Source organism: Bos javanicus, chromosome 5, assembly GCF_032452875.1.
Source record: "Bos javanicus breed banteng chromosome 5, ARS-OSU_banteng_1.0, whole genome shotgun sequence".
Lineage (NCBI taxonomy): Eukaryota > Metazoa > Chordata > Mammalia > Artiodactyla > Bovidae > Bos > Bos javanicus.
Window position 1 is genome coordinate 118,295,513 of NC_083872.1, and position 18,527 is coordinate 118,314,039.

At 50.9% G+C, this 18,527-nt stretch overlaps 1 protein-coding gene across 1 annotated transcript in view; it reads left to right on the plus strand.

The window, feature by feature from the left end:
- The window catches only part of LOC133248796 (uncharacterized), a 90,376-nt gene that overhangs the window by 16,362 nt on the left and 55,487 nt on the right, over positions 1 to 18,527 (plus strand). The window contains exons 2-3 of the mRNA XM_061419099.1: positions 10,696 to 10,897; positions 16,104 to 16,327. Coding sequence (XP_061275083.1) covers positions 10,696 to 10,897; positions 16,104 to 16,327 — 426 coding nt within the window. The remainder of the gene's footprint in view (positions 1 to 10,695; positions 10,898 to 16,103; positions 16,328 to 18,527) is intronic.

Below are 18,527 nucleotides of genomic sequence, written 5' to 3' on the forward strand. Positions count from 1 at the left end.
CATCCCAGGGCAGCCTGCCGCGGCTGGAGGGTGACTCGGATGGCCGGGTCATTCTTTGCTGGGCAGGTCAGGGTGGCCATACCTCACCTGGGGGTGGGGTGGGGTGGCACGAGGACTTCAGTCGGATACTAAGGACGACCAGAGACCACCGGGAGGATGGTGGAGGAGAGGAAACTGACTAGAGAGATTCAGTTTGCCCAAAGGGAATGATGCCAAGCCCACAGATGGAGACTAGTTGAGAGAGTGTTCAGAGGAGATGGCATCAGCCGGTCAAGGAGGGTGTCCCGTCACCCCCATAGCAGTCGGCTCTCTTATTTACTGTTTGGAGGACACCAAGCCTGGTCTCCTCCTCCCTGGGACGTGGATGGGGCAGGCCTTTGTGACTAGGGCACACCCTCCTTTGAAAAGGGACGGTCCTGCAGGCATCTGGCTGTCTGGTGGCATCTCTGCTCACCCATCTGGGTGCACCTGTGCGTCCCCTCCAGGCCCTTCTCCAGAATCAGAGTCGCTGTGCTGGACTCCAAGCTCAGGCCAGGCCCCGGGCTACTGAAGGCTTGATCGCTGGGTCCAGTGCAGTGAGATGAGCCACGGCTGACCCCTGCATGCCTTCCGCTCCTGGGGAGGTGCAGCCCAAGACCAGTGATGCCAGGAGAGTGGGACCGCTGGAGGCAGCTGGCAAAGTCGGGGGGGGTGCGGTGGTGGGTACCGTTCAGGAGCCCCTCCTCCTCACGCTGGGCCTGTCCTTGCCAGCACTGCACTCTGGGTCCCCTGCCCACCCATGTGAGGGTTCATGTGGTTCTGCCTATCCTCCCTACCTCCTGATGTCCTGGGACTCACATCAGAGACCAAGCTGGCGAGAACCCAGTCTCCTGGTCCCCACTTCCCTGCAACCCTTCATGTTCAAACCACGGAAGGGTGGGAATCAGCTCCTCCCCCAGCTGAGGGCCCTGCTGTAGAGGAGTGGGTGCTTGGGGGGCCAGTCCTTGTGAGGGATTCGGTGCTGGCTCTACTTGTGGTCCTGTCAGAGCTACCATCCCCAGCCACCCCTTCCACCCCAAGCCCACCATCAATACCCCCAGATGAATCCCAATTGCTTTTCTCTTCTCCAGGGCCCCCAGCACAGCGCATGCTGGAACAAGTCCTGTCGGGACCCCGGAGAGGCTGCCCACTGTTCCCAGCATCCCCACGGCCCACAGCTCAGGCATTTGCTCAAAATCACATATGGTCACCAGCAGTGTGAAGGTGTCATTATGCCAAAGACTGAGAGCCGCTGTCCCGGGGGGAGCTCCAGCCTCTGGGGGCTCACAGACTCCTTGCAGGGCTGGACCAGTCAGGGGAGCAGGGACCCCGGGATTGGTGGATAGACTCTTCCCTCCCCCATAAAGGAGCAGGTGGATTCAGCAGGGCCGGTGCTCACGGAGCTGATTCAGATCCTGCATATGTTTGCTGCCTCCCGGAGCCCCCAGCAGGCATTTTGCACATCTGTGATTTGTAAGAGGCTTCACCTGCACCTTCCTATTCCAGTTAATCTTGGAGAGTGTATGAGGTGGCCATGACGGTCCCCATTTGACACACGAGGACCACATGGGCTCAGAAGGACGGATGCTCTGTCTGGGGTTACACAGCCCAGGAAGGCCGGGCTGCTGGCCATCTCCTGCTACTTTTTCCTTCTTTATGCTGGTCTTTTGCGGGGAATTCAGCACAATTTCTGCCTCAGGGAATAAACTGCTGTCTGAGGCAAGGTTCCCTGGAAGAGGGATCAGGGGGTGCCCGGCAGCCCAGATCCAGGGCACGCTCCCAGGAGCTGGCCTGCACCCCCAGTGTGATGGCGAGAAGGCTCCACGGTACCTCATCCCCCCAAAGGATGGTCCAGGCTGAGCGTAACTCACTTCCACGTGGGTCAGCTTGAGTTCTGAAAAGTCCGTCTCTCCTGCTCCAAGCAGGTGACGCATAAATTCTTCTTGGGTTGACCTCCAGGAGGGAAGGGTCGCAGTGAGGGGGAGATGGCCCCTATGATGCCGACCACCTGAAGCAGTGCCTGTCGGGGGGCGGAGGGCGTGCAATGCCCACTGTGCCCGCGGGGCCTCAAGACAAGGCGCTTCCTCCCGCTCTTCCCTTTCAACTCCATAGAGCTTTGTTCTTTCAAGTTGTCAGAGGGAGGGAATCAGGGCTTTATCTGCGAAGGTTTCCTGCAAACTCTTTGCACAGGTAGCCGAGAGCTGACCTGTTGAGAAAACAGATGAACAGCGTGAGTCATAAAGATTCTTAAGTGACACGTTTGTGAGAGTTATTTCCAGTGGGGTCACTGCCGGTGAACTGCAAGAGCAAACTCAAGCTCAGTGCCTGGTCTCTGGGAAAACACAGCTCAGAGATCCAGCCCAGGGCCACAGCAATGAAGGTTTTCATTTTTCCAGGTCACCGAAGGATAAACACATCCATCTGGGCCCGCCGCATCGTAACTGGCCCTGGTGTCCTGGGCAGGAGGGCCGAAGCCTGGCCAGCACACCCCTGCTCTTCTGGGGCCAGATAACAAGGATGGGCCCACACCCTTTACAGTTCCTGGCTTCAATTCCAAGCCCCCCAGGGGCCCTTCAAGTCCGAGGTCCAAGTTCAAGTTTCCCTCTGAGATCCAGGCACAGTCATTCAGACCGCAAGGACGCGCTGGGCCTCCGGGGGTTTGGGAGTGCACTGAGGAGCGAGATCATGGCCCTTACTCGCTCCCCTGTTTCCACGTCTGGAAATGGGGACATGAGGAACTGCCACTTTGTTGTTACTTATCCACTGGACTGAAGGTGTCCCTGGGGCTTCCCCGGTGGCTCGGGGTAAAGAGTCTGCCCGCCAACGCAGGAGACAGCAGTTCGATCCCTGGGTCAAGAATATCCCCTGGAGAAGGAAGTGGGAACACACTCCAGTATTCTTTCCTGGGAAAGCCCGTGGACAGAGGAGCCTGGCGGTCTACAGTCCATATGGTGGAAACGAGTCGACAGGGTGACTCAAGAGCAGCAACAAAGCTGACACGGATTGACGTCCGTTACTTCTGTACCAGGAGCAAGATGCTTACCTGCCACACTCTCCTATCACTTAGAACTAGTATCTGCATATTATAGGCTTTTACCCCTTGTCGATTTTGTGTGTATATCATGTAGGAGTGAAATCGATTTGGTAATACATTCGTATTCATTTCCAATCAGTGTTGTAACACATGGCCACTAGCTCATTGCCTTGGTGCTCTGTAGGTCAGACTTATCTGCGGGCATCCTTGGGATGTCCTGGGGTTGGCAGCACTGGCTCCTTCCGGGGACCCCAGGAAGCACCTGCTTGCTTGTCTCTCCAGCCTCTAGAGCTGGGCGGCTTCTTCCCACTTCAAAGGCAGCCAAATACGCTCCCAATTTCAAGGTCAGCTGATAAACACCCTTAATTCCACCTGCAACCTTAAACCGTCTTTGCCATGGAACCTAAGGATTAGAACTTGGACATCCTTGGAGGCCACTGTCTGCCCTTCAACCTACTAGTCCTCCTAACACTGCTTCATATTTACAGACTGATTCTCTGGAATTTCTTGATTAAGAATTGTTTCTATTTCTGTGCTTCCACACGACACCCTCCTCTCTGCCATCACAGCGGTGTGCATATTATGCCTTAAGGGAGTCCCTTGGGTGTCCAGGATTTCCTTCCAAGCCACCGCCCCCTTGCTGCAATCTTCAGCGTGCCTAACTGGGCAATGACCTCTGTGATGAGACCACCCTCTGGCCAACAGACATGATAAAGGACATCCAGGCTTCAGAGAGGTTAAAATGTGAACAAAGAATCTTCCTGAAACTGATGACATTCACTTTTATGTTCCAGCGAACATCGGAAAGTACTGCATACTTGGTGTTCCAGGATAATGCAAACTCAGCGAGGACGGTATCTCTATGGTCTGTATCTCCAGTACATAAAGATTGCCTGGAGCCAAGTACAGGTACAGAAAATCTGTGCTGAGTGAGTGAACGGGCGAATGGATGAATTCAATGGATTGTAACTACGATTATTATTCAGATAAGAGTTACTATGAGTCACTAAGGATATTAAATGAGATCACATTGGCAAGTTGTCTCATAAAGGAAGCTCTTGAAAAGTAAGCGCCTCCTCCTCTTGCCTCCAGACTGAACAGCAGGACGCAGTGACCGGCCCCAGTCGACCAGCCCCTCAGGTTGGGGGCGCGCAGTTAGGGGTCCGAGCAACGGGGTCGGGAGGGCACAGACGGGTGGATGGATGGGTGGGCAGTTGCCACCATAAAGAAATGGTAGTTGTTTGTGATGCTTTTCGTAGGTCCTCCGACACGAAGGATCATGTTTCCTGGGATCTGCCTCCCTGGGCTTCTTGGTGTCATAGCACATGCTCTTGGAATAAAGGCCCATTGTTGCCATCATGAGATGAGATAAGAAACACAGTAAGATTGGTCCAGTTACTGTGGGAACAGCATGGAGTTTTCTCAGAAACCTAAAAACAGAACCGCCATATGACCCAGCAGTTCCACTCCTGGGTAGATACCCAAAAGAACACAGAAACTTGCACCCTACTGTTCATTCCAATGTTCTACAGGCATGAGCTTGAGCACGCTCTGGGAGTTGCTGATGGAGAGGGAAGCCTGGCGTGCTGCAGTCCATGGGGTCACAAAGAGTCGGACACGACTGAGTGACTGGGCTGAACTGAACTGATGTTCATTACAGCATCGTTCATAGCAGCCAAGACATGGGAGCCACCTAAGTGTCCATCGACGGATGAATGGATAAAGAAGGTGTGGTTCATATATTTTATATTCAGTTCACACACACACACAACAAAATATTATTCAGCTATAAGAAAGAATGAAATAATGACATTTGCAGGAACATGGATGGACCTAGAGATTATCATACAAAGTGAAGTAACTCAGACAAAGACAAATATCATATGATATCTCATATACGGAATCTAAAAATGAATACAGATGAACTTACACGTCAGAAACAGACCCACAGACATGGAAAATAAACTAGAGTCGGGCACAACTGAAGTGGCTTAGCACAAACACACGCACCACAATACATGAAACAGATAAATATTTATGACCTACTACTATACAGCACAAATAAAGCTGAGTGCTGAAGAACTGATGCTTTTGAACTGTGGTGTTGGAGAAGACTCCTGAGAGTCCCTTGGACTGCAAAGAGAGCCAACCAGTCCATCCTAAAGAAAATCAGTCCTGAATATTCATTGGAAGGACTGATGCTGAAGCTGAAGCTCCAATACTTTGGCCACCTGATGTGAAGCACTGACTCATTTGAAAAGCCCCTGATGCTGAGAAAGGTTGAAGGCAGGAGGAGAAGGGGACGACAGAGGATGAGATGGTTGGATGGCATCACTGACTCAATGGACATGAGTTTGAGTGAACTCTGGGAGTTGGTGATGGACAGGGAGGCCTGGCATGCTGCACTCCATGGAGTCGCAAAGAATCGAACACAACTGAGCGACTGAATTGAACCGAATACAGCACAGGGAACTCTACACAATATTCTGTAATAACCTACAATTAACAAGATTTGAAAAAGATATTCTTTTTCAGATATATGTATCTGAAACCACAACATTAATTTAAAAAAATTAATTAAAAAAAAAGATGCCAATGGAACTTGTACAGCTCTGGATGGCAGATAAACGTTTAAATAACGTCACGTTATGTTTCCTTCCCATCAGCTCTCAGGCTAAGAATGACTTCCTGAAGCAAAACCCTCTCCCTGTGCTTTTTCTGCTTGAAGGCCCCTCCATCACGTAATAGTGTCTATTAACCAAGTGTAAAATGGTGGTGCACTTGGAGGCCCCAGCCTGGAAAGGCGGACACCTCGTTCCACGTCTTGGGTCTGCATCCTTGCTAAGCTGCATTTCTGGGAAGTCGTGTGTGGGATTTGCATCAGGAAACTTCAGGCATTTTCTCACAGGAAGAAGGATGGAAGACCTGCTGGTCTATGACTGGGTCTGTTCCTTCAGACACGGCTCTTCCCGGAAAGGGACCCCTGGGGTCCAGGAGAGATGGTTGTGCTGGGAAAACTTCCCAGCCCATCCCAATTCAAAACTTTGCTCTGTGGGCCGAAAAAGAGCTCTGAGCTGTTGAAAGGCGACTGAAGATAAACAGGAAGCTCAGACTTAATTGCGGGACAACATATTAAACGCAGCTCCTTTTATTTTTAGAATTTCATTCTGGGGCCTGAAACTTTGAACGCCAATGAAGGGAACCACTTGCATTTCCAAGAGGGTGGTGACCTTCAAAGCTCTTTTTCCAGGGGGAAGAAATTTAATTTAATCCTGTCTTCTCGTATTTGTTCGTGTTAGATTACATTAAATGAGTTATTTTTAATCATTGTTCATAAATCACAGCCGAGATGTGCCTTGAGGCACAGGGCATTTGCATAAAAATATTAATTGCCGCTATCTGTCCTTTTGGATTCGTGGGAAATAAGATGGATGTGCAGCAATGGCGGGCATGGGCTGAGGGTACTGGGCGGGACGAGGATGGGATGAGGGAAGCATCTTCCCTGGTGGTCTTGCTCGGCTCAGAACCTCAGGATCCTCTTTAGATGTCCCCTCCACCAAGCGTAGCCCACCCTGATTGCTCTGGGCCAAAGCACTGTTCCCTCCTCTGTTACCTGTGAGCCGTGACCAGCCTCTCTTAGGAAATGTGAATGTTCTTTGTGGGTCAGTCACCCACGGCCGTGTCCTCGCCTGGACCTGGAGCGCCCTGCCTGTGACACACGGCAGAAGAGCTTCCTGCTCATCTGACAGACCAAGCAGAAGAGCCTGGGCGAGAGTCCCTTCACCTCCTGCACCGGCTGCCCTCCGGGCCAGGAATCCCTTAGCAGATGCTCATCGCACAAGGCATTTCGGCAACCTGCTTCACATTGTAACGCAGGCCTTCTCGGCAGCCTCTCCTTGTGTGCAGATGTATGTTACTCAGGGGGACAGCCTGACCAGGGCCTCCTGCTCTCCCACGCTCCTGCGCACAGATGGAATCAGCTGCAATCCTGGTCGTCGCGGACAAGCCCTCTTGCCCTCCCATGCTCTGCCCCTCCCGGCTGTAGACGGGTTCCTGAAGTCAAGGCCCTGGCCCGCTTCTGCACATCTCTTACGTCAGCTGCTCCAACCCCGTTCCTGCCTCCCCCTCATTCCCTGTGCTTGAGCTCAGGCTATGGTTTGGCCCCTGCGCTCTTTGGGAAGTGCCGCCGTGAGGACCCTCCCTTCCATGGACTCGCTCTTCTGGCCTCCTCCTGGCCTCTCCCTGCAGCCTCTGCTTCCCCACTAGGATGTGGCTGGACCAGCCTGCACTCAGCCTCCTCTGAGCCCCCTCCCCAGGGACACTGGCATCCTTCACCCACCTGTCTGTTCCCTCCTTCGGCAACAATGGCACAGCTTCAAGTGCTGAGCAGGATGCTGGATGCTGGCACCACACGGTGGGCGAGGGCTGGGACGGAGGATGCCCTAGAGGGCCTCAGTGCAGTCCAGTCGCTCAGTCCTGTACGACTTTTTGTGACCCCATGGACTGCAGCACGCCAGGCCTCCCTCTCCATCACCAGCTCCGGGAGTTTACTCAAACTCATGTCCATTGAGTTGGTGATGTCAGCCAACCATCTCATCTTCTGTCATCCCCTTCTCCTCCTGCTCTCAATCTTTTCCAGCATCAGGGGCTTTTCTAATGAGTCAGCTCTTTGCATCAGGTGGCCAAAGTATTGGAGCTTCAGCTTCAGCATCAGTCCTTCCAATGAACACTCAGGATTGATTTCCTTTAGGATGGACTGGTTGGCTCTCCTTGCAGTCCAAGGGAGTCTCAAGAGCCTTCTCCAACACCACAGTTCAAAAGCATCAATTCTTCGGCGCTCAGCTTTATTCATAGTCCAACTCTCACATCCATACATGACTACTGGAAAAACCATAGCTTTGACTAGATGGACACATCTGTTTATTTATCTGCCCCACTTGGGTGTTGATGAGACCCCATCTCACCCCTGTTTCCTGATGGAATCTAGGACATCAGATCAGGGAGCATCAGATGCTCCCTCAAAGCCCAGGGAATTTCATCCTGACTCATAAGAAGCACCTGGAATTCCCAGCTCTCCAGCCGCATCAGGGTTACTGAGAGCCAAGCAGAGAAGCATGGTGAGTCAGAGCAGCACCTCCTCCAGGAGCGGGTCCCCTCTGTTGAAATATGTTTGGCAAATTCTGAGCCCAACGGTTGCGGCCCCTGAAGGGCTGCTCTGAGCTTTTCAGATGCTCATGTGTGCCGTGAGGTCCCCACGCAGGTGCAGAGGCAGCAGGCTGTTTCGCTGGTTTTGTTGTCGTCTGTGTGATTCACGGCACTCGCTTCAGCACCCACAGGACTGGTCTAACACAACAGAATGGCACAATAAGCAGGAACACACGAGGTGTTCAGGCCCCATGCTGAGTCCTCCAGGGGTATGTGCTCATCTCTCAGGTTCTGCTGAACCTCCACAGTGAAGGGGAGCAAGCTGAGGTGCACAGGGCCCAGGCAGCGGCTGTGGTGATGGGGAGGTCCAGAGCTGGGCCCACAGCCATGGGCCCCCGTGTGCTTGTCCCCACGTCTCAACCACGTGGCCCCTGAACCCGACAGGATGGGGCTTTGTTGTCCTGCCAAGCACAGAGTGACTCACCGGGCCCTGCTGTCCAGAGAGAAATTAGCACATTTGCTGGAATCCACTGATGTGCTCTCCTAATGAACTCTTTTCATTAAAAACCAAAGTACCCTCACCAGTCCTGGGCTGAGCCCAAGAGCCTCATCCCAACACAGAAGACAGATTATGGTGTGATGACCAATGGCTACTATTTCTGCCTTCACTCTTTCCCTGCGGTGAGACCAACACACATGATGGAAATCGTGTCCACATGTGGGCTGGTGCTGGGCATGCTGCAGAAAGTGTGTCTGGTCAAGATTGCAGATCGGCTGAGAATGCGGTGCACAGGGAGAGGAGAGTGTGGACTGCCCAGCTGTGCAGGCTTGCCCACTCTCCAGACACAGCCTGATCGGTAGCGTGGTCCCACGTCCATGGTGTGAATGCTCCACAGTGGCTGAGTGTGTGTCCCTTGTGGCATCACCAGACACTGCCACTGGCTCTCCTAGGCTGGTACAAGCCAGCTTCTGTGCCCACCAGCTGTAGCATCTGTAGCTGTTATCACCACCTCCTTGTTCTTCTCTTTATTCATTTGTGTATTTTGGTAACAAGAGAGTTGCTCACGGTGACAGAGATTGTGTTGCCATTGGGAGTCCACCGGCAAGGTACAGACAACTTCAAGATGCAAGGGCTGTTATATATTTATTTCAAGCCTGGCAAACCAGCTCGACAGTCTGATCTACATTGTAGACATTTTTGCAAGTGTAAGTCAAAGAGGTCATTCATTGACAATAAATGCAAGATATCAAACCACAAAGACTTTGGTTACAGCAGACTTGCGATATCCTCATGAGATTCCGAGCACCAAAGAATTGATGCTGTCAAACTATGGTGCTTGAGAAGACTCTTGAGAATCTCTTGGACAGCGAGGAGACCAAACCAGTCAATCCTAAAGGAAGTCAACTCTGAATATTCACTGGAAAGACTGAGATGCTGAAACTGAAGCTCCAATACTCTGGACACCTGATTTGAAGAGCCAACTCATTGGAAAAGACCCTGATGCTGGGAAAAATTGAAGGCAAAAGGAGAAGAGGGTGGCAGAAGATGAGATGGTGGGATGGCATCACCAACTTGATGGAGGTGAGTTCGAGCAAGCTCTGGGACAGAGTAGACAGAGGAGTCTGGGGTGCTGCAGGCCAGGGGGCCATGAAGAGCTGGACACCACAGCCACCATGAGATCCCCGGTGGGAAGCAGGGCACGACTGAATCTGGCCAAAACCATGGGGGTCCAAAGAAACAAGTATTTCAGTTTTCTCCTGTTTCATTTGTGCTATTTGATTTATCCGCTCATTTATTTATCCATCACTGTTGCGTTCCCTCCGCCCACCAGGCACTGTTAGGCACTGTGATTGGGAGCTGGGGGAAGCAGACATCTCATGGTTCCTGGAGCTGGGACCCGCCACCTGCCTGTGTCTGGGGTATTGAGTTGCTGCCCTGATTTTTAGTGAATCTTAGAACTACAGTGCCGACTTTACCAAAAATTATCTTAAACGCTTTTTGTTCATATCCATACTACGAAGTTAGACTATGGTAGTCATCCTGCCCTCCTTGCTGTTTGATTCTGATGATACCTCTTGGTTTTCCTTCAGCACCTGTTTGATTCCCCGGAGGCAAGTTGCCCAAGCTGGCCTTTGAGTTCTGAGTGGTCCAGACTGATGAGAAAGTCTCGGCATGTCTGGGATGCCTGTGTGTTTCATCGCATCTGGGCGAGGGGCATGGAGGTGGATGTAGGCTGCCCTGAAAGGACTTGCTGAGGAGGAGAAAGCAAAGGTCATCAGGGCTGGAAGAATGGCCCCAGCCCAGGAGAGGAGAGATTCTGTGTGTACCACCGCAGTAGAAAGGAAACAGGGCAAAATGTAGTTTTGCAGCAGAATCCAGTCCAAGAAGATGGGATGGGATGGGGTGCAGGAGAGTCATCCAACAGGGGGCCAGAACAAGGTCCTGTTTGTGGGGAGAGCTCCCGAGAGCCACAGCCAGCTGCTCACTCTGGGTGCAGCACAGAGGCCCGCAAGGACCCCAGGAAGCAGGAAAAACTAGACGCTGAGAAGTTCATTCAGAGTGAGGCTGAATGTAGGGAGGATGATTTGAAATCCAAGACTGGTTTCATGCGCTGGCCTCTGGCCCATGAGCTACAGAACCAAGAAACCATTCCTCCAGTTCCTCGTTTGTGTCCAGCTGAGCCAGCCTCGGGCCACGGGGTAGGGCAGCTCCTTGGTCTCCAGGCCATGAGATGGGCTCCCCAGACAGGAACCCCCCACAGCTGGGGGTGTGGCCCCAGGCCTGTGGACTCTGGTGGGTGTTCAGAGAGACGGAGGCAGCCCATCAGGACAGTTGGAAGCAGACGGACTTGGAAGCGAGATGGAGGGGGCATGTCCTCTTAGAGACCCTTGACAGCTCGCCGACCGCAGCCCCTCCTGTGCCACACAGCGAGGCCAGGTCCTTCCTACAGGCAGGGGGTGGGAGCCCCCTCAGGACACCCCGCGGCACTTTCGGGCTAGCACGGCTGAAAGAAACCCAGAAACAAGGCCATTTTCTCTGGTCTCTAGACCCAGACCCTGTGATTTCTGAAAGGCTCAGAGGAAACAACGTACCTAGAGGAACAGGGAGAGGGGCTGCCTTTGGATGATCTGAGCGCACAGAAGGCCCCCGTCCCTCTCGGCCCGGCCTGGGAGCCAGGATCAAAGGTCCCGATCCACACCCAGAGCCATTCACTGGAGACTCCACTACCCGGGGCCCATGCGGGTGTCAGAGGCGGTGCCAGGGACTACACATAGCATTTTATTGGAGATCCTTCCTCCTGTCCCAGGAAATGTCTTGTTTTTCCAGGCAGAGGAACAAAATCATATGATGAAATAATCATCCTGATAATTAACCTGTTTTATCAGGAGACTTAAGAAAACGTCCACAGGCCATGTATTAATAGCACTAATATTTAATACTGAAAAAAAAAAAAAGGCGTTTATTGCGGCAACCAGGCCTGAGGATGGGGCTGGTCTCTGTAATTGATGCTCTGCTGGGTTTGAATCCGCTCGGTGGGGAGCCGGGGAACATTAATTACCCCGCACCCAGGCCGACACCAGCTCTCAAACACAAGACTTTCCTCCCAGATGGCTCCTCTCTCCCAGCCTTCTTCCTGGTAGACGTTATTACATTTCTGATGAGTCAAGTAAATTTTCTGCAGGCATTAAATTTTTAGTAAACAGACCCAAATTAACAGCTATTTATGACATTTCACTCCGGGGATCAAATCAAAAGCACCCGCTTCATATATAAATATCTCTCCTTCTCCGCTTTTAATGAACGGATATTATTTTTGTTGTTGTTGAAAGCAGAATTAGACAGATGCCCTGCTCCTCCCGGCTCCCTCATCACGCGGCTCTGTCCTCCAACTGAGAGAGCGCGATTACCTTTAGGAAGCAAAGGCGTAAGCACCTTAATTTTCCATAATTCAGTGAAACAAGGCATACGTCTGAAATCCCCCTTGCGAGGAGCTGTGTTCTCATCTAAGCTAACGGGCTACGTTTGGATGAAAACAATTTAGCCTGTCCTAATGTCATCAGCGGGGCACCACGAGCCTCCCAGAACCTGATCTGGGAGCTGCTCTTCTCATTATTCTTGGTGTTGCGTGGCGATCAAGCAGCGTCCGTCTCTCTGAGTGACCTCGCTGGTGGCAGCCTCGCGCTTAGCGCTAATGAGGATGGCTCCACGGTCCCAGGATGAAAGGGCTGGTGGGGGTGGGGCTGGGGCTGGGTACAGCAGCTGTGAGCATGCATCGGCTTCCCACGGCGAAGTGATGGGCTCACAGCTTATGTACTGTGCGGCGATGAAACACAGCCATACCTGGGCAAAGCTAACCGTCTCTTGGCATGGAGACCTCCTTTCGGACTCCAGTAAATTTTGAAGAATCATAGACGACAGGTCAGAATTGCAGCTTTCCCCTTGAGGGGAAAGGTTTTCACTCTGTGTTATTGCATTTGTTCACATCTTCATGAATGGGCAGACGACTGAGCAAGGATGCTGCTGATACCGTGATGAGTAGGAAATGTCTGCTGGGTAAGCATGGCAAGTGTTAACACCCTCACTTAGCTCTGCTCCCTCTCACAGACTCATCCAAGGGACAATTAAGGGACTTTGCCAAAGGCCACATTGACAAAGAGAGCAAATAATGGCAACATTATTTTGGAAGCGGGAAAAGAGGGTTCGAGAAGGCAACTTAGCAGACCAGCGTGTCTTGTTCGCCTTCCAGGAGAGATGAAGATTTCACCATGACTGACCTACTTAAGAGCATCAGGGGCCACCTCGAAAGGAATGGGGGAAGTGAGACGGGCAGAGGAAGGTGCCAATAATGGCTTTTTGTGGAGACAGCTCTCACTCTGGATGATAGGACAGGCACCTCCATTAGAAGCTGGAAGAGAATTCCATGGAATCAGGACCATAAATGCAGAAAGGAGACTAGGAGAGACCTTAGAAAAACAGAAGGCAAGTTAGATCTCTGCAGGATGTCAGATATCCTAGTGATGAATTTCAGAATGAGAGACATCACAGAGGAGGGAGGGAACTAGTAATTCAAGAATGATCCAACAGCCAAGGCCAGGAGGGTCCACACAGACATGCTTCCTGACCCAGGTGAAGAGGAGCAGTAACTAGCAGTCAGCACTTCGGCCAGCTTGCTCAGTTGTGTTACTGCATCTAGAACAGCAGCCGAGACTAGGAACCATCTGTGCTTCAGTTTAGAATCATCCTTAGTCCTTAAGCTTATGTTCTTGTTGCTCAGTTGCTAAGTAGTGTCCAACTTTTTGCAACTCCATGGACTGCAGCATTCCAGCCTTCCCTGTCCTTCTCTATCTTCTGGCCAAATCGGTGGTTTAAATGAGTGAGCTGAAGCACTTCCCTGATGGTAAGGATCTCTGCAGTCCCCAGGACCATGGTGTGGATTTTAACCTTTCAGTCATGGGAGAGAATAGACCAGGAATTATAGTTGGCCTGACCTGACATGAAGACCTCACCTGTGAACCCAAGAAACACTGTGGGATTAGGCTATTTGCTTTGAATGTCTGTCTCAACTCTACATTCAACAGCTGGATACAGACCCACGGGATGGTCATGCTAGCCCATAGGTGCCAGAGTGAGAGCAATGTAAGCCCAACTTCCTGTGTCATCTGACCCCTGGGAGCCCTGCCACCACCTGCTTGGCCACTGTGGCCTTCTGGGTTTCCAGAACTAGCATCAAGTCTAAAGACTTTTGAGTGGAACCAGGAAGATGGGAGGCCTTCCCTTTCTTGACAGCTACCCTGGCAAAGGACCACATGTCCCTCTGGGGATGGCTTAGGAACACTCAGTATTGAAACTGGGCTGTAGCCTGCACAGCCTTCCTGGAGACAGGCCCCTGAGTCCCCTGCACCTTGTTTATAGAAAAGCTTTAGCCTTCTAGGCCTTCCCCAAGTTCCAAAGAGCAGATTTAATCAGAGAAGTGAGAAAATGCAGAAACAAAGGAAAAAAGCCAAGCAAGACAAAATAATACTAGTCTAGCCATTAAACCTAGTCAAGGACATTTAGCTCCCAGGGCTACAGATAATGTCCTGAGCCATGTTCCTGAGCTGCCTTGCAGGTATTGAAACCCCTACCAGGTGGAAGAATTTATGCATGGTGACCACCAGCACGTAGACCCCAGACCTGTTGGAACCAGAAGACAGAGCTCCCTGAAACATCATTCTGTTACATCACTGTCAACCAATCAGAGAAATGTGCATGAGCTGATCACACACCCTGTGACCCTCTCTCTCACTCTGTCTTTAAAAAACCCTTCCCTGAAAGTCATCCCGGAGTTGGGAATCATCTGAGCATGAGCTGGCCCTCCTCCTTGCTGGGTGCCCTGCAGTAAATGCTGTATTTCTTTCACCACATTCTGGTGTCGGTAGATTGGCTCTGCTGTGTGTTGGGTGAATGGACTCGAGTTCGATTCAGTAACGGTGCACACTTACAACTACGTCACAATGTCATTCCCCAAAGGGACTGCACCTCTCCCCCAGATGGTGTCAGGCCTATTAGCTGACCGAAGTCTAGGGACGGGGGGAGGTCATGAGTTCTTACAGTGAAACAGCCAGGTTTTTGTTTTTTTTTGTTTTTTTTTTTTTTTACCACCAGAATGAGATGCTGTTTCCAGAAGAGAATAGTTGTACATGCTATCTTAGAAGGCAGACTGCCCATCTATTTCACTTACAGGGAACTTATGATCAAATAGCCATCAGCATAGTTCCCTCCAGATCTGACTCCTCCTGTCATCCTTATTATTAATGACCAATTGGAACCCAGTGACAGAATCTGTCACCATTAGCTCCAGTCTTCAGAGGGTGGACCCTGCACTGCCAGGAGCTTCTTACTGCTTTGGTGAAGGACGTGTCCTCTGTACCACCTCAGAGATGTAGTTTCCGTGTAGCTGAGCTGTTTGCACATTAAAGAACCAGCCCTCTTTTACATGAAGGGGACCACCGTCCTGGTCTACCTGTTCAGGAGTTTCCCAGGATTCAGCTCGTCAAGTTTTAAAACCAAGAACATCTCAGGCCAACTGGCATGAAGGTTTCCTTGTTACTTCAGACTCCTTACTGGAGAGCATGGTGGCAAAGAGTTCTCGATCTCATGTTTACTGAGTGTAGGACTTATCTGGATGTAAACAAAGCAAATACTCAGAGTTCCTCAGCTGTTCAAGTGGAGTCTTTTAAATCCCAGAGGAATGCATCCTTATCAATAAATGTCCCCTGACCCAAACTTAGATTCCATCTTTTTTTTGGTCTAGCCTGCTCAGAATCCATCCCGAAGCAGGCTTCTCAGATCGCATTGCTGATACAAACTGCTAAGATCTTCCAGTTGCCTTGGTATACATTCCATCTTCTCCCAGGGTGGACCTGGCGACCTTCTCTCTGGGCTAAGCTGAGATTTAACCACACTGCAGGCTTGGAAGAAATGAGAAGTCATGAACGAATTGACATCCCTTTATGCGGCAGCTACTGCAGGTGGGGTCATCATGAGGTCTTTATGCTGCAGGAGATTAATTCATCTGAAGCGAGAGCCGGGCAACCTCCACCAGCATGAAACCTGCACCAGCATTTGGAGGTTCAAGTTTCCCAGTTCCCTTGTCCATTTCCAACCATCTCCTCAAGTCTCCTTTCTTTTCAGGCAGTTCTTAAGCTCAGCATGGAGACCAGGAAAATGTGTGAGTTACAGAGAATGTCAACTTTGAATTCCTGCAAACTACCCTCTTCTGTGATGGGTTTGATCCTCAGTCATTCTGGCCACACGAGATAATGGATGCTTTCATGGCTGTCATAGAAACCTTTGGGTTCTCCAACCAGGCTTCTCTTGTAGATGCAAGACCCTTATTTTAACCTGCTCTTGTTATCTCTCCAGGGATGTGATCAGAAGCCAGCACATGCCACAAATACCACAACCTCGGCCATTGTCCCTGCTGCCACGGTGCCCAAGGGGAGCAGTCACTTCACTACGCAGAGCCTTGCCATGTACGAGCACTCTCACCCCTGCGGCCATCAGCGTGCACGGTGTCACTGCTCATGGAGTACGACCATCCAGGGCTCTCCCCCGGCAAGGAGGCCGCCCATGCTTCCATCGGCAAGGTGAGAAACCCAGTGTCTAAACCCCACTTCAAGGTTCTAGCTCCTGATCCCTTCCTGGTAGCAACAACTGGGGTCTTAGCAGAAAACAAAATGCACATGAACAGCTTAGGGGAGAGACCTGAATGAAGTGATAGCTCATAAGAGTATAGGGGGCCTGAAGGAAGGAAACGGGGGCCACCAGGCAGCCAAGGATTGTCAACAACAGGAAGACTCTGGCTCCTCAAGAACCAAACAGACAAGGGCGGATGCTGTGTTCCCAGGGCCCTGTGGGATCCGACGCTCTTGAGAGCTGCAGCTTAGGAGGGAGAGCCCCAAGGTGCGGGCTTCCCGAGAAGTGGGCTTCCACTCTTGCTGGACAGTGGATGGATCAGGGAGGCGATGTCCCCTCCCACCCTCCAGTCCCCTGCGGTGCCCTCCATTGGCCAAACCCATAGAAGGGGAGGGAACACAGCAGGGGAGCCGAACACAGTCTGCTGATGTCACGCCAGGGAGGGAGGTAGGAGGGAGCAACGCGGAGTGGAAACTTGGTGTTCAGGTGCTCAGTCGTGTCCGACTCTTCATGACCCCATCGACTGTAGCCCACCAAGCTCCTCTGTCCACAGGATTCTCCAGGCAAGAACACTGGAATGGGTAGCCATTCCCTTCTCTAGGGCATCTTCTGGATCCAGGGGTTGAACTTGGGTCTCCTGCCCTGCAGGGTGATTCTTTACCCCTGAGCCACCAGGAAGCCCGGAGTGGAAATAACCACTCACTTTATCTTTTTCTCCCTGGCAGCTGCTCAGAGGCTGTCTTTGTCACACTGAGCTGCACCTCCGCTAACCCTATGCCCAGGCATGGAGCTTGTTTTTATTCGGCTTTGATATGTAGCACTTTAATTGGTGGGTTCATTTCTTTGAACGTTATGGAAATTTATCTCTGCTGGTATGTCTTCATCCCTAGTCTCTTTCTCTTTCTTCATGGGAAGAAAAAACCTCAGACTTTCTTATTCTCTCATCTGGAGGCAATCTTGAATGGTGATGAAATGTGTGATGTCTGAAGAAGGATTTGAATCCTATTTCCCAGAATTCCTCACTGTGTGACTTTGGGCAAGCTGCTTAAACTCTCTGTCCTGCTGGAATCTCATTTTAAAAGGAAGCCTGAGCCCTGAAGAATGGATGCTTTTGAACTGTGGTGTTGGAGAAGGCTCTTGAGAGTCCCTTGAACTACAAGGAGATCAAACCGGTCAATTCTAAAGGAAATCAGTCTCGAATATTCATTGGAAGGACTGATGCTGAAGCTGAAGCTCCAATACTTTGGCCACCTGATGTGAAGAGCTGATTCGTTGGAAAAGACCCAGAGGCTGGGAAAGATTGAAGGCAGGAGGAGAAGGGGACAACAGAGGATGAGATGGCTGGATGGCATCACCAACTCAATGGACATGAGTCTGAGCAAGCTCTGGGAGAAGGTGGAGGACAGGGAAGCCTGGTGAGCTGCAGTCCATGGGGTCAAAGAGAATCGGACATGACTTAGCGACTGAACAATAACAACAAATCAGCAGTTTGCAGCTTTGATGTGAGGATTAAACGGATGACACTAACATATTTAAAAACTATCTAAATCTCGCCTACAGCTGTTGTTATTGTTGTTGCTAATATTAATGCCGTCTCTTAACTTGCCTATTAAACCTCCCGTGTTCTTATCTCTCTGAGCTGCATTTGGGTTATTTCATCATATACATCCTTTAGGTTCATATTCTAGATTCATAGTTATTTTCTCTTCTTTTTTAAAGTTATTTCTAATTTGCTTTTAAACACATTAACTTTTTATTTAAAACCATCTTTTTCATTTATTAAGAAGTTTTCTAAATGTTTGAATATATATATATATTTTTTTGCAAACTTAAGTAAATTGCACACATCTAATGCCCAGAGATCTCTCACAAACATGCACGTAGCTTCAGTCCAGATCAAGATGCGGAATACTGCCAGCTCCTCTTGCCTCCTAACTGTCCTCCCAGCCAATAACCCCTAAGAAGACACCCTCGGCAGGCCTCAGATCCCCAGCAGGGTGGGGGAGGCTGACTATGCTTTGTCCCTGGTCCCCAGGCTTAAGCCACTAACTGAAGAATTGGCATAAAGGGGCCCCCGTGAAGCAGAGACACCACGTTAGCAAAGACTGCTGCTGCTGCTCCATTGTTTCATCGTGTCTGACTCTTTGTGAC